The 22,084-nt window shown below is 40.8% G+C and overlaps 1 protein-coding gene, 1 long non-coding RNA gene and 1 pseudogene across 3 annotated transcripts in view; 2 read left to right on the top strand and 1 right to left on the bottom strand.

Annotated features, from left to right (window-relative positions):
• LOC102479008 (ubiquitin-like domain-containing CTD phosphatase 1 pseudogene) overlaps positions 1–4,927 on the top strand; it is a 27,011-nt pseudogene extending 22,084 nt beyond the window's left edge.
• A 6,152-nt stretch (positions 4,928–11,079) lies between these two features.
• On the bottom strand, positions 11,080–21,657 carry LOC114005562 (uncharacterized). 2 transcript variants are annotated; one of them, XR_003547402.1, is made up of 4 exons: positions 21,586–21,657; positions 20,958–21,067; positions 20,638–20,754; positions 11,080–11,404 (listed from the first exon to the last, which is right to left on the bottom strand). It is a non-coding gene; the product is annotated as an uncharacterized LOC114005562 (long non-coding RNA). The 2 variants fall into 2 exon arrangements; XR_003547403.1 differs by lacking the exon at positions 20,958–21,067 and having other exon boundaries at positions 21,586–21,655.
• LRRC1 (leucine rich repeat containing 1) overlaps positions 21,652–22,084 on the top strand; it is a 144,741-nt gene continuing 144,308 nt past the window's right edge. Inside the window, exon 1 of the mRNA XM_014583034.2 lies at positions 21,652–21,934. Coding sequence (XP_014438520.1) covers positions 21,698–21,934 — 237 coding nt within the window. The 5' untranslated portion in view covers positions 21,652–21,697. The remainder of the gene's footprint in view (positions 21,935–22,084) is intronic.

Below are 22,084 nucleotides of genomic sequence, written 5' to 3'. Positions count from 1 at the left end.
CTTTTATGCCTTTTGATTTCTTTTCATCTTTATAAGCATCTTTCCTTTCTTTTTTATTATCTGTAATAATCATTCCTTTTTGTTGTTATTTTTGCTGTTGCTACTTTTAGATTTTTGTCATTGTGTGCATGCATTCTCTGGAGAGAGATAGCAGAGAGAGAATGAAGGAATGGGAGGATCAGCTCCCCCCAAGGCAGCTGGCCATGCCACAGTACTTTCTCATCTATCCTCCTCTCAGGATTTTGGGCACATACATGTGACTGGCATGATTTTAAAGCTGCTGGGTCTGGGACTCAAGTGCTATCGGTCATTGGGAGTCCATGCCTTAACCACCATGCCACATGCTGGCCCCTTGTTGATGTTTTTAGTTTTTGTTTGATTGTTTGTTTTGTTTTGTTTTGTTTTTGTTTTAAGAACAGAACAGTAGCAGAACCAGCAGTTGGTGTAATGACTACGTTGTTGGATTCTCATGTAGTTGACCATGATTTGAGCCCTGGACCCGTTGGCTTAACCTCATGTCGGGCACGTGTGCGTGCATGTCCAAGATCCCGAGAGGAGAATGGAGGAGAAGGGATTGTGGCATGGCCATCCCCCCCTGGGGGATGATTTCTTGCTTTCTGTCTCTCTCTGTCTTTCTGGCAAGCACACGCACCCTATAGCAAAAATCTCTCCAAATAAAAGCCCCAAAAGACAATTATTATTATTATTATTTTTGGTGACATTGTTGCAAAGCCCTTTGTGCTGTTCCAATCTCTACTGGTTGACCCCTAGGCTTGCTTTATAATATACCTCCTGAGGATCTTCTAAATTCCTGCCTTTTAATTTTTTGTTGTATTATCTTGTTTTGCATAGCATATTTTCTGGAAACTTCCTTGGGCAGAAAAGAACATGTCTTGGGCTTTGCAGGTTGGAAAATGTCTTTATATTATCACCACACTTGAATAATAGTCTTGTTGAATGTAGACTCTGTGATGAGAAGTCATATTCTTTCATTCCACTTGGTTATTATGTATAATTATTTTTATGCATTTTTATAAACATATTTCTTTCATGTTTGAAAAATATTTCTTGATTATTAAGCATTATTTAATTTTAAGATAATTTGTTACAAGGGCATAAAATTCAATTGATTTTTATATATTAGTTTTGTAAACTGAAAACTTGCTGAGTTCATTTATTAATTCTAATAGCTTTTCAGTGGATTCCTTAGGATTATCTACATACAGAATCATGTCATTTATGACTGGAGATAGTTTTATTTATTTCTTTTTAATCTAGATGCCTTTTTCTTGCCTAATTGCCCAGCTAGAACCTTTAGGAAAATATTGAATAGAAGTGTCAATAGTGGACCTCCTTGTCTTGCCCCTGGTTTTAGGGGGAAAGCATCCATTCTTCCACCATCAGGTACTATATTTGCTCTATGTTTTTTATAGATGCCTTCCTAATTTTTATTATTATTATTTTATTTTTTTGAGAGACTTTTGTGATAGGGTGCATGTGCTCACTGGAGAGACAGAGAGAGACAGACAGAAAGAGAAATCATCCCTTGAGGGTATGGCCACACCACAATCCCTTCTCTTCCATTCTCCTGGGATCTTGCACATGCACACGCACCTGGCATGGGTTTGAAGCCACCGGGTCCAGGATTCAAACTGTGGTCAGCCATGTGAGAGTCCAGTAATAACTGCTATGCCACCAACTGGCTCTCATAGTTGCCCTTTTTTAAAATTACATTGTGAGAGTCCAGTAATAACTGCTATGCCACCAGCTGTTTCTCATAGTTGCCCTTTTTTTAAATTACATTTTTGCCTTAGGATGTGTGCACTTGTTGAGAGAGAGAGAGTGAGAGAGAGAGAGAGAGACATGGGAGAGACATACCTCAATTCCTTCTCCTTCATTCTCCTCTTGAAATTTCAGGTACACACACACACACACACACACACACACATACACACACACACTTGTCATGTTTTTTAAGCCACCTAGTCCAAGACTTAATCTATGGGGTTAGCCATGTGGGTTCCAATGCCTTAACCACCATGCCACCTGCTGGTCCCATAGATGCCTTTTATCAAATTGAGGAAGGTGTTTCTTTTTTTTGTTTTTTTTTGGAGAGATTTTCACTGTAGGGCGTGTGCGCTCGCCAGACAGACAGAGAGAGACATAGAGACAGAAAGCGAGAAATCACCCCCCAGGGGGGATGGTCACGCTGCAATCCCTTCTCCTCCATTCTCCTCTCGGGATCTTGGGCACGCACGCACACGCGCTCGGCGTGAGTTTTAAGCCACCGGGTCCGGGATGTGAACCGCGGTAGACTACGTGGGAGTCCAGCGGCATAGCCATTACGCTAACTGCTGGTTCCCTCTTTATCCCTTCTTTAAGTGCTTTTGACATGGAAGAGTTAGGTATGTTGTAGATGGTCTTCCTGTGTCTGTTGAAATGATCATATGGTTTTTGTTTATTATTTTAGTACTATGATATATTAGTTTATTTTGGATGTTAAAACATCCTTGCATTTCTAAGATAAGTCCCGCTTGGTTATATGTAAAATTGTCTGTATGGATTTTATATGCAATTTTCTTTCTTTAATAGTTTATTTCCTTCATGAGAGAGAGAGAGGGGAACCCCAATAGGGGCTCATCACTCCATGACCCCCCCATCCCACAGCCTTCCAGCTAGCCTGGCATGTTCAGGCCCCCCAAACCTGGGGCCTTCCCATATGCCTCCAGTATTGCACAGCATCTAATTGTTTTTATATGTTGATTTACTTGTGTGCCTTTTTAGAGATGTGCTAATATTTTGTTGAGGATGTTTGCATTCATATTAATAAGGTAGTTGTCCATAGTTTTCTTCTGTTGTCTTTGTGTGGTTTTAGTATCATACTGTGGGTCTCAGAAATAAGTTGGAAAATAATGTCCTACTCTTCCTGAGCATACAGCCTTGCTACTGGAACTTGAGGGAGGAGGAATCTGTTCTTCACTGACTCTGTTTGTTTGTTTGTTTGAAGGTTTTAGCCATAGGGTGTATGTGCTCACCAGGGAGAGAGAGAGAGACAGTGAGAGGAAAAGTGAGAAATTACCCCTCAGGGGGGATGGCCATACTGTAGCTCCTTCTTCTCCATTCTCCTCCTGAGATTTTGGGCATGCATGCACATGACCCTGGTGTGATGTTCAAGCCACCAGGTCCAGTGCATGAACCATGGCTGGCCACGTGGGAGTCCAGCACTTTAAACACAATGCCAGTTGTTGGTCCCAGGCTGAAGCTGTTTAAGTGGAGTTTGTATCTCACTGAGCTGAAAGGGGAGAGAGTAAGCCTTAATTCAAATACCACAGACTTGCTGTTCTTATAGAATTTTAGTAGGTTTTCTCCAATAAACGTTACTTTGTTTGCTATATGCCTTTGGGACAATTTCCAGAGTTTTAAAATTATTTTTGAAATATAATTTTTAGTACTTTTGCTAGGCAGCTGTTCTGTGGACCCCCTTACTGTCCTGCTTGAAGTGGAACTCCAATTCTTTTCTGTTCTTATCTACTCTAAGATATTTCTTTTCCATTCATTTTGTTTCCTTTATGTAATATCAAAGGTATTCCTGAAATGTATTGTGATCCTTGGTTACCCATTCATATTCAAAGTTGAGACATAGTCTATTCTTGCTGCTGTAACAAAAGACCTTTGGCTAAATAACCTATGAACACGGTTCTTGCGTCAGCTACCACTGGTTCCTCCAAACTCCAGGTGTTTTTTCCGAAGGGAAGTTGCCTCCTCATATGTTTGAAGAATGGCTGTCCCTATTATTGTAAGATGGGGTGGACAGGAATATTCAGTGACTACACTTTCAGAAGATGACACTGTACTAGACCTTAAACAGTTTCTGAAGACTCTTACAGGAGTATTGCCTGAACGCCAGAAGTTACTCGGACTCAAAGTTTTCTTTCTTTTTTTTTTTTTTTTTGGGAGAGGTTTTCACTACATGGTGCATGCACTCGCCAGACAGACAGAGACAGAGAGACAGAAAGCAAGAAATCATCCCCCGGGGGGATGGTCATGCCGCAATCCCTTCTCCTCCATTCTCCTCTCGGGATCTTGGGCACGCATGCACACGCGCCCGGCGTGAGTTTTAAGCCACAGGGTCTGGGACACGAACCGCAGTCGACTACGTGGGAGTCCAGTGACATAGCCATTACGCTAACTGCTGGTTCCCTCGAACTCAAAGTTAAAGGAAGATGTCTTAGGTCCACCCCCTGACAGTGATGATGTCAGCAACTTTATATTGAAGATGAAGTAATGGAAGCAGAAGGTAGGGAAGAAAAATCCACCAAAAATTTCTCACAGAGTAAAAGAGTATAAAGTAAAAATTTTGAATCTTCTCTAGAAAGGGAAAAAGCTTTTGGTCCTGGACATGGATTATACATTAATTGACCACAGGTCTAGTGCAGAGACTAGAGTAGAGTTAATGTGGCCTATCTTCACAAATTCCTAACATCTACATATGAAGATTATGACATTGTTTATTTGGTCTGCAACCAATATGAAGTGGATTGAAGCTAAAAATGAAAGAACTGGGAGTGAGCACAAATGCAAATTACAAGATTACTTTCATGTTGGACAGTACTGCTATGATAACAGTGCATACTCCAAGGAAAGGGTTAATAGACATAAAGCCACTTGGTGTTATATGTGGACATTTTTCAGAGTTTTACAGCAAAAAGACCACTATTATGTTTGACGACATAGGAAGAAATTTTCTAATGAACCCGCAGATTGGGCTAAAGATAAGACCGTTTATAAAAGCACACCTAAATCACAGTAAAGACAAAGAACTTTAAAATTACCTCAATACTTCAAGGAGATCATAAAGTTAGATGACTTTTTGGAGTTAAATTATAAATACTGGGAAAGGTGTCTCTCCAAGAAGCAAGGACCGTAGTTACGTGTCATGCTGGCAGTTATGTGAGATCCGTGAGATCCGTGGACTTCTTGCTTTAGGCTAGGGATCGCTGTGATAGTGCTGGACACTGAAGCAAATACCAGACAGCTTATACTTGGTCTTCCAGTTTTTGTAAATCTAATTTTATATTTTTTGAAGATCATAGCAATATGCTAAAGTTTTTTCTTTTTCCTCATGTGAATATACTATTACTCTTAAAAAAAATTTTCTCCAGCATCGATGAGTTCTTTTACACACACACACACACACACACACACACACACACACACACACATACACACAGAGAGAGAGAAAGCAAAGAAAAATGTATATGCAACAATGTAATTTTGTGACTTTGGACATAAGTTACATGTTTTTGTCTCATGTAATTGTCTGACCAAGACCAAACTCATCTTAAAACTAGTGCTTTGCCCTTCAAACCCACCCCCCCAAAGTTTTTGAATTAAAAAAATCCTGCAATTTTGGACCAGCAGTTAGTGTAATGGCTATGTCGCGGACTCCCATGTAGTCAACCGCGGTTGGAGTACGGGACCCGGTGGCTTAAACTCACACCTGGCGCATGTATGTATGTGCCCAAGATACTGAGAGGAGGATGGAGGAGAAGGGATTGCAGAGTGGCCATCCCCCCTGGGGGGTGAGTTCTCGCTTTCTGTCTGTCTGTCTCTCTTTGTCTTTCTGGCGAGCACACACACCCTATAGCAAAAACCTCTCAAAAAAAAAAATCCTGCAATTTTTTATTCCTCCATCATACACAGATTTTCTTCCATACCCTGCTAGTTACATCTCAGAATTCTGAGCTGTTTGGTCCATATATGTGTCAGTATTCTTAAGGCAAAACTGGAAAACATCGGTTTTGATGCAGCATGGTTCTAGTAAGAGAAATAGAAAACATAAGCCTGAAGAATAAAACTAACAAGTGTGTCTCTTTTTTGATGGCTAAGTGGAAACTCTTCTGCCTAAAACCATTGTCATAAAAGCACTTAAAGGCAATGAACTTGAAAACAGGATATATCACTGATCCAACCCTAAACATGAACAAAAAGTTTGTTTTGTTTCAGATTTATCTTGTCTAAGTACTAATGCTGTGTTTCAGTGAAAATATCTACCATAAAATTAAAAAAAAAAACATATTATTTGTAATGCTTAAGCCTGCAGATATGTAATGTGACCACTGTTTTGTGTTGACAGTATTGCTTTATACAGTTCTTGTATTTGGAAGGAACCAATTCTTCTAAGTAAACATGGTGTATGTTGTTCTTATGGGACTATTTCAGTGGTGTAAATAATGAATATTTTTTCTTAAAAAAAAAAGAAGTAACCTATGAACAACAGGAATTTATTGCCCATGGTTGTGGGGGCTAGGAAGGCCAAAATCAAGGTGCTGATTCTGTACTTGGTAAGGGCCCACTCCCCATAGATGGCACCTCCTATGTGCTTCCACATGGTGGAAGTGGAAAAAATAATCGAAGAAACTTTCTGGAGCCTCTGTTATAAAGGAACTAATGCCATTCATGAGGGCTCTACTCTTGTGGCCTAATCACTTTCCAGAGGCCCCATCTCCTTCTCCCTCCCTCTCTCCCTAACATTGTCAAAACTTTATTAATTTATGAATATTTTTATGCCATAGAGTGTATACGAGAGTGGGAGAGAGAGAGAGAGAGAGAGAGAGAGAGAGAGAGAGCACCTCAATAGGCCCTGATCATGCCACAATCCTTTTCGTACAATTCTCTGTCCCCTCAAGATCCTGGGCATGCGTGTATGTTGGCTGGCATGTTGCCGCAGGGACTGGGATTCAATCCTCAGTTGACCAAATGGGTTCCAGCCTCCTCTGCACAGCGCTTATCTGCTGTGCTTTGGAGTTAGGCAAAACTTGAAAAAATTTAATAATCATTTTTCTTTCATTTGTGAAGGATCCTCTAGGAATCAATAACTTTTGAGTAAAGGAACATTTACCTGAAGTTCAATTATTTCTTTAATTTCCCTCTGGTTTATCTTTATCTGGTTAAATTAAAACAAAATCAGATTTTTTTTTCCCTTAAAAATATCATTTATAGGATTATGGTACCTTTATAAAGTGATTTCTATCCATGCCGGTTTCTCTGACTAGCTATGTTGCTGGTGTCTGTGTGTGTGTACATATATAACAAATGTCTGTCTCTGTTATATGAAGGGAAGTCTGTGATCATGTTTGCCATCTGTTAATGCTAACTGTTTCTGGGTTGAGAGTTTATTACTCTCTTCTTTTAAATCTTGTAATTGACATTTTAAATGCTAAACACATGCTGTTTTCAGAAAACAGTCTTAATAAAGCAAAACTGCATAAGCAAAACTCAAGTCACCCAACAGAGCCAAAGAGCCAACCAAAGAGGGGTAGGACTAAGGTGAGGCTGCTGAGATGCTTAGGGTGCAAAATTTAAGGAGGTGTTCCTCCTCTGGGTCATGTAACTGTACTCTAGACTCCTTAGTCCTCCTGGATAGCCCTGCAAATGACACAGGAGGACTGCAGTTCAATGCAGATAAGAGCAGCATATTTGGGATTCTTGGTAGATGAGTAACCATATTCTTTCTGTAGCATATATGAACCTTCAATATTTTTTAAAAACTGCAAAAGAAATCAAAGCCTTTACAGTTGAGAAGTTAATTTATGAGGGATTCTGAAACTCATCAATGCCTACTTCTCCTGTTTCTCTCCTCTCCCTCACCTCGACACATGGGTATGTCACAGGCTTTGGCAGGGGAAGAGCCCTGAAAGGGATTTGCCGTCACCATTTGCAGATTAGCTCACTTGTCCTCCAATGAGAACTTTCTTTCTTTTTTTTTTTTTTAAGAATTATTTAATTTTATTCACTCATTCATTTATTCATTCATTTATTTTTTTAATCTGACCAGAGAAAGACAGATACACAGAGAGGAGGAAAATGAGAAATCAAGCTACCAGGTCCGAGACTGGAACCATGGTTGGCCATGTGGGAGTGTCCAGCGCCATAACCACCATAGCACCTGCTGGCCCCAGAGAGAACTTTGATTGCTTGAGCGAAAGCAGCACACACCACCCCCCTGCATCTTTCTAGGACATTCTTCTGCCTTAGTATCTCCTTCGCAGTTATCACATCCCAAATCATCTGTACTTTACATATGGCAGTTGTCCTTCCTACCTTGTGAGTTCATTGCTCGTCTTGCCTTGTTAGAATGATCTCCACTTGCCACATGAAGCATGACAGCACACAGTAGATTTCAGTTAGTATTTGCCCAATGGAAAAATGAATGAGTTCACTGAATGACTGTAGATCTGACATTACTCTGGATAACATAAACAAAATGCAGAATCTCTGCTCCCTGCCGATGGCGCCCACAGGCCAGACTCCCTCCCACCTCTGCTCCCAACTTCACTTGCCTTCACACGATCATTCTCTCACCAACATGGGACTTTTCTTTTACTCATTTTTCCTTTTCTTATATTCACTTTCTCTTTTTCCTTCCTTCAACTCATGCCGAGTTATCATAAGAAAATACTTTTTTCTTCCCCTAAAATATCACTCTAAAAAATGGGCATAAAAGGTCGTATGATAATTGCACATTAAGAGAAAGTCAGTTTTGAAGAGAAAACAGTAAAAATAATAGTATTAATTATGAATATCTATTAAGTACTTGCTATATATACCTGATTCTGCCAAACAATTCTATGTGTGGCCCAATTTAATCAATACAGATAAGGAAATCATGGCAGCAAGACGGAACTTGTCAGCTCCCAGAGCTGCTAACTCTCCTGAACCCGTCAGCCTGATTCCAGTGCCTAGGCAGAGCCTGGGAGACCAGAGGTAACGGGCTGTGCTATTCATTTTCAGTGTCGTTGTCTGTGGGGTGTTCCCTTCATCCCCTCCCATAGTATTCCAATCTTCCTATTCCCCCAGCACTCTGCTCAGAAACTATTTCAGCTCTTATCACATAAAATGCTAAGTATGTGTCTGGAAGGTTCAGCCGGGTGTGTTTTCACTCATTACCAGTGTTATGAAGTATTTGCTCGCCTTTTTCATTGCAGTTGGGGTTGTAATAGCAGCCAGAGCTTTGGATTTACCTAGACCAGGAATCAAAACCTGGCCTCTCCTACTCACTGGCCTTCTGAACCCTAGTCTACATATGCAGTCTGCAAATCATGACACGGTGCTACAGTGCAGTGAGGACAACCTAAGGCAGATCTGGAGGAGTGTCCCATACAGCACCCGTGCTCAGTGGGCACTCTTCTCATCTCTCCCCTGCCCCTGGACTCTGACTCTCCCACTGCAGCTTCTCTGGCCTTCCAACCAGCTAATGTGTTCGTAGCTAATGGTAGGGATGTTATTACCACTCAACAAATTATCTCAAATTTAGCAGCTTAAAACAACAAACATTTATTCTTTCAAATTTTCTGTGGGTCAAAAAGTTTAGCTAGGTGACTCTGGGTCTCTTTTGTTAGATTCCAATCAAGATGTTGGCTAGAACTGTAGTCATCTCAAGGCTCAAGGCAGGAAGAATCGTTCAAGTTCACTGATGTGGTTGTTGGTGTTTCAGGAGATCTGCTTCTAAGCTTATTCCTGCAGGTCTCTCACAGGGCTGTCTCAGGACATGGTGGTTGGTGTCTACCAGCGTGAGCAATTAAAATGATAGTGTAAGAGTATCCATAATGGAAGCCATAGTCTTATAATCTAATCTCGGGAGTGACATCTCATGACTTTTTATTTTTTACTTTATTTTATTCACTAGAAGCAAGCTAGTAAGTCCAGCCGGCTCTCAAGGAAGACTGATACTAGAACATGAATACCCAGAGGTGGAGATTAATAGGAACATATTAGAATTTGCCTATATGACCTGGCTCAAATAGTCTTACAGAGCTGGCCTTGGGACTGTGATTCATCTATTCTTATTTCATTACTTTTTAAGAGAAAAGTCAGTCCTGCCTCTATGCAAGGGAGTTACACACATTCGTAACAAACATTTTTAAGCTGTTTAACAAGTTATACCAGTAAGAGTTCCAACACAATCCATAAAATGGCACTAATGATGATAATGACTTTTTCTTTTGGCATAGTTTTATATTATTAGACCATCTGTACTTTTTCATCCTCATTCCTGCACAGTTAAAGTTTCTCCGATTTGGTTTCTTTCTCTCTTTTTTTAAAAAATGGCCCAAGGACACGTGTTTAAAAGAAAGAGAAAGAGACAGAGAGAGTGCATGTCAATCTTCCAGTGGGGCATGGCCATGCTGCAATCCTATTTCCTCCATTTCTTCATCCTGTCAGGGTTTTAGGCAAACATGCATACTTGCTTGATGTGTTTTTCAAGTTGCTAGAGCCAAGACTCCAACCATGGTCAGTCATGTGGGATTTACCTCCCTATGCACACTGCTTAACCTCTGCCAGCTCTGGTTTTGTTTTTGTGTTTCTAAGTGCACAGGTGGTTGTGGGAGAGAGGGAGGAAGAGAGAGAGAAAGGAGAGGGAAAGTAGGGAAGCAAGAGACCATTCCCCAAGGGGAGTGGTCACTCCACAATCCCTACTCTTCCATTTCTCCCTCCTTTCGGGATTTTGGGAATGCATGCACATACACCTGCCATTGTTTTCAAGCTGCCAGGTCTGAGACTTGAACCACTTGTGAGATTCAGCCATCTTAACCACATCACTGACTGGCCCCCTGGTTTGTTTCTTTAAAAGAGCATTTCTGCACAGGAGGAGGTGGTCTGCAAACTCTTTGGTGTTCTGTTTTTATCCCTTTGTGTCACAGATTCAGTGGGGATTGAGGAATAGGACCCTAATAGTATTCAGGATGCTTGGCTACTTTTCCCTTAGACCTGTCTAGACATGCAGTGCATGGAGGCTGAGCAGCAAAGTGGTGAGGTAGAAGAAACAGGATAAGAAAACAGAGAAAGAGAGAAAGAAAAAGAGAAAAAGAAAAAGCAAACACAAAACTGATTCATTTATTAATTGTAAAAAAAAAAAAAATGAAAACCATGTGGCGCGTGCCATGTGGAAGCACTAGATCTCCGCTCTCATGGTGGACTCAGTCTTCTTCTGGCCTGTCCGTTTTGTCTCTTCAGGGTGACTTCTCAGCAGAACATCTTCGTTGCCCTTATCCCTGAAAGCACTAGATCTCAGCCCTCGTGACTTCTGTGGCTGTGTCCTTGGTATATTTTTCACTTCCTTCTCTTTGGTGTATATACACACATACACACACCAGCTTCCTTCCTCAGAGAGTGTCAGTGATCAGGTAAATAGTCAGGGGGAATAAAAATAACACCTCGACCCACTCTTGGAAGGCAACTTGTTTATTATTCCCAACAAAGTCACAGCGTGCTCCAAACCCTGCCTGTGGAGGGTCTTGAATCCTTTTTCCGCTTTCTTCTGCTGGTACATTTAACTGTGGCACTCCCTGGTTGCAATAGTCTTCCAAAAGGAGATGGAATGGGTCAAATTTACTTTCTCTATCTATTCAGGTTTAAAATAAAGATTTTATCAATACTAAAGAATGTGTGATATAAGTGGTAAAATATATACATATGAAATATATATAATAAATATTAAAATTCTGCATTAAAAATAGATACATAGACCAATGGAACACAATGAAGAATCCAGAGGGACCAGCAAGTGGCATAATGGCTATGTCACTGGACTCCCACATGGTCAACTGTGGTTCGAGTCCCAGCCCTAGAGCCTTGAAAACCACACCAGGCACATGTGCATGCATGTCCAAAATCCTGACAGGAGAATGGAGGAGAAGGGGTTGCAGCATGGCCATCTCCCTGGAGGGGAGGGGTGATTTCTTGCTTTCTGTCTGTCTCTCTGGAGAGAGCACACATCTTATAGTGAAAATCTCTCTAAAAAACTAATAAAAAGAATAGAGAATCCAGAAATAAACCCCAAATCATAGAGTCAACTGATCTTTGATAGAGGGCATAAATAAGTCAATGCAGTGGAGAAAAAAAGTCTTTTTGGCAAATGGTGTTGGGAGAACTGGATATTCATCTCCAGAAAAATGAAACTGGACTCCTATCTTTCACCATTAGCTAGAATTAGCTCAAAATGGATCAGAGACTTAAAGTCTCTAACTATAAAATTACTGGTAGAAAACTGGGGAAACTTTTGATGCCACCGAAGTAGGCAAAGCTTTCTTAAATAATACCCCTAAAGCACAAGTAATGTACCTAAATAGAAAAGTGGGATTACAAAACGCTAAAAAGCTTCTTCACAGCAAAGGAAACTATAACTAAAGTGAAAAGAAACTATAACTAAAGTGAAACTCTTGAAATGGGAGAAAATACTTGCAAATTATTCTTAATTTTTTTTCTTTAGTTTGAGAGGTTTTTGCTATAGGGCACATGCACTCGCCAGAAAGACAGAGAGAAACATAGAGATAGAAAGCAAAAAATCACGCCACAGGGGGGATGGCCATGCCACCATCCCTTCTCCTCCATTCTTCTCTCAGGATCTTGGGCATGCACGCACACGCACCCAGCGTCGGGACTTGAACCGTGGTCGACTACATGGCAGTCCAGCAACATAGCCATTATGCTAACTGCTGGTCCCCAAATTATTCTTCAGATAAGGGAGTAATACCAGGAATATATAGGGAATTCAAGTGGATCATCCATAAAAAAAGAAATAATCCTATTTAAAAAAGGACAAATGAACAGACAACTCTCCAAGGAAGACTTACAAATGGCCAAGAACCATATGAAAAAATTGTTCTAAGTCTCCCATTATAAGGAAATGCAAATTAAAGCAACAATGAGATATCATTTAACCCCAGTTAGAATGGCTAGGATAAAAAAATAAAGAACAACAAATGTTGGCAAGGCTGTGGTGAAAAGGGAACTCTCTTACACTGTTGAGGAGAATGTAAATTAGTCCAACCACCAGGGGAAACAATGTGGAGACTTCTCAAAAACCTACAAATAGAACTTCCATATGACCCAGCGATCCCACTTCTTGGTATTTACGCAGAGGATAAGAAAACACTAAACCAGAAAGACATTCGCACATCGATGTTTATTACAGCATTATTCACACTTGCTATCACACAAAACCAACCTAAGTACCCAAAAACTGATGAATGGATTCAAAAACTGTGGCATATATATAGTATGGAATATCACACAGCTAAAAGAAACAAAGATATCCTAGCAGTTCTACTCAAAAGGGATGAACATGGAAGGAAGACAATGTTGAGTGAAGCGAGTCAGCCTTTGAAAGATACACTGAATATTTCCATTCAATTTGTACTGAGTGTCTGCAGTTTATAGCTGAGGTTGAGAGTTCTGAAGATGTGATTGTGAAGAAGATATGTGTGGATGCTAGTGATAATAAAGGGAGAAAGTGTTTGGTAGAGAGTGGGTGGTGGAGGATGGGTGTGAGAAAAAAGAAAAAATATTTAGGATAATCATGAAAGTTCAAGTGCAAATAATTTTTGAAGACTATAAATGATAAACATGGTTCCAAGAGGGAAAAAAAATGCCAAATCAAAACCTTTTAAAGAATTATTTATTTAATTTTATTTATCATTATTATTATTTAAAAATTTGCTACAGGGCACGAGGGAGAGAGAGAGAGAGAGAGAGAGAGAGAGAGAGGAGAGAGAGAGAGAGACAGAGAAAGAGAACAAACTTCCAGGTCCAGGATTCAAACTGTGGTTGGCCATGTGGGAGTCCAGCACCTTAACCACCACACCACCTTCTAACCCCAAAACCATTTTTTTTGTTTTTTATTATTATTATTTTTTTTTTGGAGAGATTTTCGCTATAGGGCGTGTACGCTCGCCAGATAGACAGAGAGAGACATAGAGACAGAAAGCAAGAAATCACCCCCCAGAGGGGATGGTCACGCCGCAATCCCTTCTCCTCCATTCTCCTCTCAGGATCTTGGGCACGCACGCACATGCGCCCGGCGTGAGTTTTAAGCCACCGGGTCCAGGACGTGAACCACGGTCGACTACGTGGGAGTCCAGCGACATAGCCATTATGCTAATTGCTGGTTCCCCCCAAAACCATTTTTAAAAATATATTGTTTGGGGGACCAGCAGTTAGCGTAATGGCCATGTCACTGGACTCCCATGTAGTCAACTGCGATTCAAGTCCCGGACCCAGTGGCTTAAAACTCACGCCAGGGAAGTGTGTGTGCGTGCCCAAGATCCCGAGGAGAGAATGGAGGAGAAGGGATTGCGGCATGGTCATTCCCCCTGGGGGCTGATTTCTCACTTTCTGTCTCCCTGTCTGTCTAGCGAGCGCACATGCCCTATAGCAAAAACCTCTCCAAAAAAACCAAAAAAAAATGTTTGGAAATAGTTGACAATTGTGTGTATCTGCTAATTTATCTGTCCTCAAAAGAGCAGTTTGCCTAAAAGGACTGACTAGTATGCAAAATATTTACAAACTTCTATGAAATTGTAGTTTAAAATTAATTTGTATCTGTTAAGTTATTGTTATAAATATCATCTGTATTGTTGGTATATACAACTTTATACTTTGAAGCTTGTGTCTGCGAAACTGCAGTTAAATTTATTTTGCCAATGTTTTCTGAATAAATTGGATAATGTTTTTGTTGGGAAATTTTATTGTATAATATTAAAACATCTATTCTAAATAAATATTACCTGTTGGTAATTAAAAAGATAGCTCTTGCAATGGAGGTCTGACATTTAAAACCTTTTATTTTCTATGAATTATTGAGAGTCTATTTCATTAGTGACACTATTGGGCTGTTGATAATTGCCAACTATAGAATATTCTGAGGTAAAGAAATTTGGTGATGGGACCAGCAGTTAGCATAATGGCTATGTTGCTAGACTCCCACGTAGTCAACCGCGGTTTGCATCCCGGACCCGGTGGGTTAAACTCACGCTGGGCGCGTGTGCGTGTGTGCCCGAGATCCCAAGAGGAGAATGGAGGAGAAGGGATTGCGGCGTGGCCTGCCCCCCCGGGGGGCATGATTTCTCACTTTCTGTCTCTCTGTCTCTCTCTGTCTTTCTGGTGAGTGCACACACCCTATAGCAAAAACCTCTAAAAAAAAAATTGGTGATGACAATTACTTTGGGAAGTGGGAAAGACAAAGTGACAATGAAAAAAATATTGGGTCATCAGAAAAGTGAAGACATATTTTTTTTTCTGTTTTTCTATGCAAAAATGCATCATGACTTTTCCACTGACCCAATAGAAATATAATGGCTGTTAATTGTGAAAGAAATAACTTACAAAAATGAAAACTTGGTAGGATAATTTACTTATGGTGGACTTTTCACCGTTTACTTATGCTCAAAGATATTCTTGGCAGGACATTTGAGGAAGAAGAATCATAGTCCATTTAGAGTGGTCAGGGACATACTTCTAGCTGTCTGATCTGGTTGGAGGTGGGAAAATGAGGCAGAAAAGAGGTCACTCCTCTAAAGTCCAGTACTCTATGTTGATGAGCTGGGATTGAGACTTGTTCAATTACAAATTCGGTGGCTTTTATCAGTGACTATACTTTATATCCTAGAATAGAATTAGCTGAAGTTTTTATTTATAAATGTTAAGTTTCTTCTTTCTATGTAATTAAGACATTTAAAAATTTTAAATAAACCTGTCAGGTGAACTTTTCTTATATTCTATGTGTATGCAATTTGTACTTTTAATGTGAATTTCCCCAAATTTCTTTTTTTTTGAAGAACTATTTAACTTTATTATTTATTTACTTATTTATTTTACTTTGACGAGAGAGGGACAGAGTGAGAGAGATGGGGGGAGAGATAGAGAGAGAGAGAGAGAAAGTGAAAAAGCAAGCCGCCAGATCTGGGACTTGAACCATGGTCAGCCATGTGGGAATCCAGTGCCCTTGACCACCATGCCACCTGTTGGCCCCAACCTCAATTTATTGTTATTCAGCATGTCTGAGAGATATTAAAACTGTCTGGTAAGAGTTCTGATTGGCTTAGGACTGTCAAAGAGTAATGTCTTCGCAGATATTTGTTAGTTCAACTGTTTTCAAGTAACATAATCACGTTTTTGTTAGTTCAACTGTTTTCAAGTAACATAAATACATGTCTGAGATTTATTCTTAGCTCTGAGTATTAGATATATACCTACAAAATTGTATGCAACTTTTTTTTTGGGAAAAAAAATCCATTTCTGTTGTATTAAAATAATGATCTATTTAAGCCTTTCAGTAAATCTTTTTGGCAAAACAACACATTCAGGAACTGCAGGCATAATTTCCCTATTAAGCATTGCTGTGAGATTAGGTATCCTTGTGTTTGATTTTCGTAAAACAGGACATACCTGTAGTGCTGCCTTTTCCTAATTGATTCAGCTTGTCTCAATGATAGATGAATAATGAGATATTGATATGTCTACCCAAACTGTCCAATTTCTCTCTCTTTTAAAATAAAAAAGAAATGTATTTTACAAGTTCCTCACATATTAAGAAAACGTTGGAGTCGGCAGGTGGCTTAGTGGTTTAAGACACTGGTCTCCCACATGGCTGCACATTGTTTGAGTCCTAGGCCTGGTGGCTTGAAACTCACATCAGGCACGTGTGAGTGAGTGCCCGAACTTTTGAGAGGAGAATGGAAGATAAGGGACTGTGATATGGCCATCTGCCCTGGGGGATGATTTATTTTCTTTCCCTCTGTCTCTCCAGTGAGCACACTGGTCCTAGAGCAAAAACGTCTCTTAAAAAAAAAAAAGTTTACAACAAATTAGTGCTAATTTAAACATTTTTCCTTGTATTTTGTGGCAAGGTGGAAATGAAGATTTGTTAGTTGGTCCAGAATATAAAATAGTTTAAATGAATTAGAATTATGGAGATCTCTGGGTAGTCTCTGAAGTAAATATGATCAAATAAAACCTAAGTATTGTACTTTAAAAAATATATATACATATATATGTGTGTGTATATATATATATGTGTGTGTGTGTGTGTGTGTGTGTGTGTGTGTGTGTATGTGTGTGTGTATAGATATAGATAAAGATAATCTTGGGCCCACTATAGAGGTTTAGGTTGTAGGGCATTGGTGGGTTACACTGGACCCATAGAGAAATTTCTGGGGTTTGGATGTTGGGTCAGCCTGAGCACCCTGGGCATGCCCATAATCCTGGCTGACTGAAGGGCTGGGGTTTTGGCAAGGCCTGTTTTTCTCTCTCCCATTCTCTGTCATAAAATAAATAAATTAAAAAATATCAATCTGATCTTTATTGTTTTATTAATATAATTGGGGAGTGAAAAATAAGCTATTTGACATGTTTAAATAGTTAAAAAATTTTCATTGTTACCCTGGAAGTTGACAGTTTTCATTAAGGAAGATGTATCAGTAACATGTAACATTTTAAGCCTATTGGGCATCAAAGGTATGCCATTCTATGCAATTTTATGGTTGGTGAGTTAACTTATCTACTGAATACCATGGTTTCTTATGGGAAGTCAGCAACATTTCAAATTGGTGCTTTTATGTAATGTGTCAGTTTTCTCTGACTGCTTTAATTTACTATCTTTGTTTCTTAGCAGTTTGATTATTATGTTTATATTTATCCTGATTAGGGTTTATTGACCTTTATTTTTCTTCAGAGAGATTTTGTCATAGGATGTGTGTGCTTTCTGGAGAGACAGAGACAGGGGCTTCAAAAATCATGCCAGTCGTGTGTGTATGCATGCCCAAGATCCTGGGAGGAGAATGGAGAAGGGATTGAGATGTGTCCATCCCCTTTGGGGGTATTTCTCACTTTCCCTCTCACTGTCTCTCTCTCTCTCTGCCAAGTGCATGTACCCGAAGGCAAAAAACTCTAAAATCTTTTTATTTTTTTTATATAGTCATCTTAAAGCTATGATTAAACCCAAGTGAAACACAAGTGTAAGTAGTGTATTTTTTAAGTCCTAGAATGTTCATTTTGTTCTTTTGTAGTTTCTATTTTTCTGCTAAGATTTCCTGTCTGTTCACTAATTAAATGTTCCTTTACATAATTGAACATAGTTATAATAGCTGCTTTAAAACTCCTCATAGACGAATTTTTTTAAGAAGTATTTTATTTTGCTTCATTTATTTATTTAGGTTAATTTGACCAGAGAGAGACAGAGAGAGAGAGAGAGAGAAGGAAGGAAAGTGAGAAAGCAAGCCACCAGGTCTAGGACTATGAACCACAGTTGGCCATGAGGGAGTCCAGCATCCTAACCACCACACCACCTGCCAGTCACCCTGGTAGACTAATTCTAACTCTCAGAATCACTCTCCTTTGATTGCCTTTTCTTTTAAGTATAAGTTACATTTTCCCCTCTTCAACTGTCTAGAGATTTTAGATTCTATTTTAGATTTTTTGAATGACTGAATATCTGGATTCTGTTACATTCCTCCATAGAGTATTACATTTTGTTTGTTTGTTTGGTTTTAGTAGGCAGTTAGCTTAGATGAAATAAAACTCTAAATTCTTATTTTCTCTGTGGTGCACAGCAGCTGAAATTTATGTTGTTATTTTAATCTTAATTAGGTGACTTGGGCACTCAACTACATAAGTGTAATTTAGAGATCAGCAAAAGATTTAGACAGTTAACGTGCAGAATTTGGAACTTCTCAATCCGTTCGGAGTTTTCCTCTCTCTTACTTTCTGGATACTGTGGCCATCCCAAATCTAATCTATTGTTCAAGACACTGAGACTGCTCTAAGCATGGTTGTAGCTGACCTAAGCAGTGGAGACTAGTGTGTTTGCCTGTCAAAGTCATCAAGTTAGAAAACGTACCCTTTGTCCAAGAGCAGATGCCCTTTCTGTTTCTGCTTAATTTGGGGCATTTTCTAATACCTTCAAATAGTTGATTTTTATATTTTGTCCAGCATATTAGTTGTTATCTGTGAAGCTTTGTCTTATAGTAAACATTCAGTTGGTAATGAAAGAAAAAAAAATACTATTCTTTGCTTTTTATAAACTAGAATCATTCATTTATTTAGCTTCACAGATTCTAACAGTATGTAGACAATCCAAATTTTTACATTGTGATCATCTTAATCTTCTTCAGAGAAGTTACAATGAGCAGTTTTAGTTTCATCTGCTTTCCTATTTCTCAGTCTTCTGATACATGCACTAATGATGAGGCAAATATTGAACAACATTTTGCCTTGGTGGAAATGAGCCATACACAATCTGTTGTGTGGGGTGGTGTGAATTACTGTTGATTTTGCATTGAAATCTTGCATTTGCCACTACAGGCAGTGAGGTCACGGGTAAATCATATTTAACTTCAATATTCATTTTATTTCTACAAGCAATAAAAAGTGCTATTCTCAAAGGTCTGATGAGAGGATTGTGGGTTAATGTAGAGGAAAGAGCTTTATCTTCTGCAGAATACAATACATAGAGCATTGTTAGTACTCTTTGCTCAGTTACCAGCCAAAATAAAGCCTACCATGTGGGTACGTTATTAAGGTAAACAACATTTAAATGATAGGATTGGTAGAGGTGCAACTATCAGGTGTTTCAACAGGAAAGAGATTACATCAAGGGGCTCAGTCAAAACTGGCACCTGCTAGAGAAGTCGTCTTCCCCTAGACCTCTGCTTCAGCTTCATGGTCTCCTTCTTCAGTAAAATGGAAACATGTGAAGTGAAACCTCGGGCAAGCTTACAGGCTATAGCAATGTTTTACATTTGCATATTCCTTTATGGTTTAGAAAACCCGAGGTTCATGAACGTTAAGTAGCCTGTCCAATTCCATAAACCTCTTATGTGGTGTGGTCAGAGTTTGAACATGGATCTCTTTAGCCCTAGAAGCTATGAAAATGGTTCACAGAGAAAATGAAAGAATTGTACTATTCCAAGAAGAAACTGCTTCTGATGATCTTTTTAATTTCATTTATATTGAGTCAAACTCACGTGGACATGGAGAAAGAAACAAGAAATTATATCATGAAGAAAACCCTAATATGCTTTTGGAGAAAAGAATCACTGGTTCTCTGTTCTACAGGGGACAAGGTATTCGTTTCATGTTTTTTATTTTTTCTCTTACCAGATAGTTCCAAACTCTTGGCAGAGCCTTGGTGACAAGGAAAGTCAAGAATTCTGCCACCTATTGCCCCAAATGTCAATTCAACAAAAATCTGCTGATCATTTAGTGTGCATATGACACTGTGGTAGTTTCCCAGATATATAAGCAAGTGAGATAGTACATGCTGGCCATGAAGTCATAATCTCTTTGGTGTTAGAGTGATGCAAAAATAATGAGACCACCATGGAGAGGCACACGGGGAATGCTTATGAAGTTTGGAAGTTTTTTTTTTTTTTAATTTTCCAGAAGATGCATGTACTCACCAAAGAGGGAGACAAAGAGAGAAAGAAAGTGAGAAAGCATCCCCCCTCCTCATGTGGGATGGTCATGCAGCAATCCCTTCTCCATTTCCTCCTCCTTTTGTGATTTTGAGCATGCGCGCGCGCACACGCACGCGCACACACACACACACACACACACACGTCAAGCTGCTGGGTCTGGGACTCCACGCTGTTGGCCATGTGGAATCCAGCCGCTTTAACCATCACACCACTGGCTATGGCTGGAATTTTTAAAAGACTAGACACAACTTTAAAACACATTTTGACATTTATTAGAAACAAACCTACTGTAATACTCTCTACAAATCAACATTATATTAAACGGAAGGAGTTAGCCTTCTTTAATGTTTTAGAGCAGTTGTAGAGACAGTGACACGCTTACCTTTCCAGACATGTCTGTCTGGAATCACAGTTTTCCATGATGGAGGGCAGCGAATGGGCTTAGTATATGTTTCTGGAAGGTAAGAATGACTGGGAGGAGGTTCAAAGTCCAGGTGACCTTTGGTGAGAATGCAGGAATCAGATCAGGATAAAGGAAACTGAGGGAGAAGTGGGTGGGGCAACAGGGGTTTAAAGACTGCCTGGAATGAGACAGTTAAGATAATGCGGTTAAGATAATGCCTGCGTGGAAGTGAAAGACCCCTCCTCACTGACTTGAGACGGAGCCTGCAGGTAGAGTTGAAAAGATGAAGAAGTCCTTACTTCACACGGGGACCAGGTCCTGTAACTGACAGGAGAGCCCAGAGAGTCCGAACAAAATCTAGTTTCCGACCAGACTTGTCTCTGGCCACTGAGCATGCTCAGCTTTCCGTCTGCAGCAGAAATGTGAACTCAGTAACTCCAGATTTTAGTTATGACAGCTTGGGGGCGGGAGTCTTGTGGCGTCGTGGCCCAGGCCACAGGTGGAATGTGGAGTGGGAGTACACTTGAAGGGGAAGGTAAGGGAGAGAGGGAAGCAGCGCAGGGAATCAGAGGAGACCCGGGGAAAATCCATCCATGTGATCAGCCACCCTGGGTGAGGAAGCTCTGTTTACTCGAGAAAGGTATTGCGGGTGCAAACAGAGAAGAAGGGCAGGCGAGGGCTGTGGAGTCTGGGGCGAGGGAAGCGTCGTCATCACCCGCTAGTGAGCCTCCCGTCCTGCCCAGCGACTCCTCTCTGGGCAGCAGTCGCCTGTGTAAGGCGCACGGTGTTGCAGACACGCAGCAGCCAGCAGGATGCCCATCTGGCACCCTCCACCTTGCCCTCTTCCTCCGCCCTGACTCCGCACCAGCCGCGGGCAGTCGTCAGGGGCCAACATCTGGCCGAACTGAAACCAGCTCCAAAACTTACCTTTCCCGGCTCGTTTCTGCACTTGGGCTTCGGACTGGGGGCGAGCACATCTATGAGAACCTTGTGGGCGATATGGGAGGAGGATTTCCTTCTATGACGTGTACAAACGAGGATGGCCGCAGTTGTGCCCCTAGGTCACGAAGCCTGCAGGCGGTGCCAGGACCAGAGGGCACGGCGGACCGGGGGGCGTGGGTGCCGGGCGCGCGGTGCAGGGCCGGGGCGGCCCGCTGGCACCTGGGGCGGCTGTGGGCCCGGGCACGCCAGGGGCCGTAGGGCTTCAACCAGGGCAGCACAGACTTCCCACACTTCACACCGACTCTCGCGGCCCGCGGCGCCCCCGGCGCGCAAGGTACGCTTTGGGGCGGTCCTGGCTGACCCCGGAAGAGAAAGTTGTTTTGGGGAAGGGGACGAGGAGAGGTCGGCGCGTGGAGCAAAACTCCGAATCAAAGTTGCTCGGCTCCCCTCGGGCCGCCTCCCCGCCCCTCCTTTGTCCCAGACC

Source organism: Tupaia chinensis, unplaced genomic scaffold, assembly GCF_000334495.1.
Source record: "Tupaia chinensis unplaced genomic scaffold, TupChi_1.0 Scaffold144010_1, whole genome shotgun sequence".
Classification (NCBI taxonomy): Eukaryota; Metazoa; Chordata; class Mammalia; order Scandentia; family Tupaiidae; genus Tupaia; species Tupaia belangeri.
The sequence above is the reverse complement of the archived record's forward strand: the minus strand, read 5'-3'. Positions and strand labels throughout refer to the sequence as shown.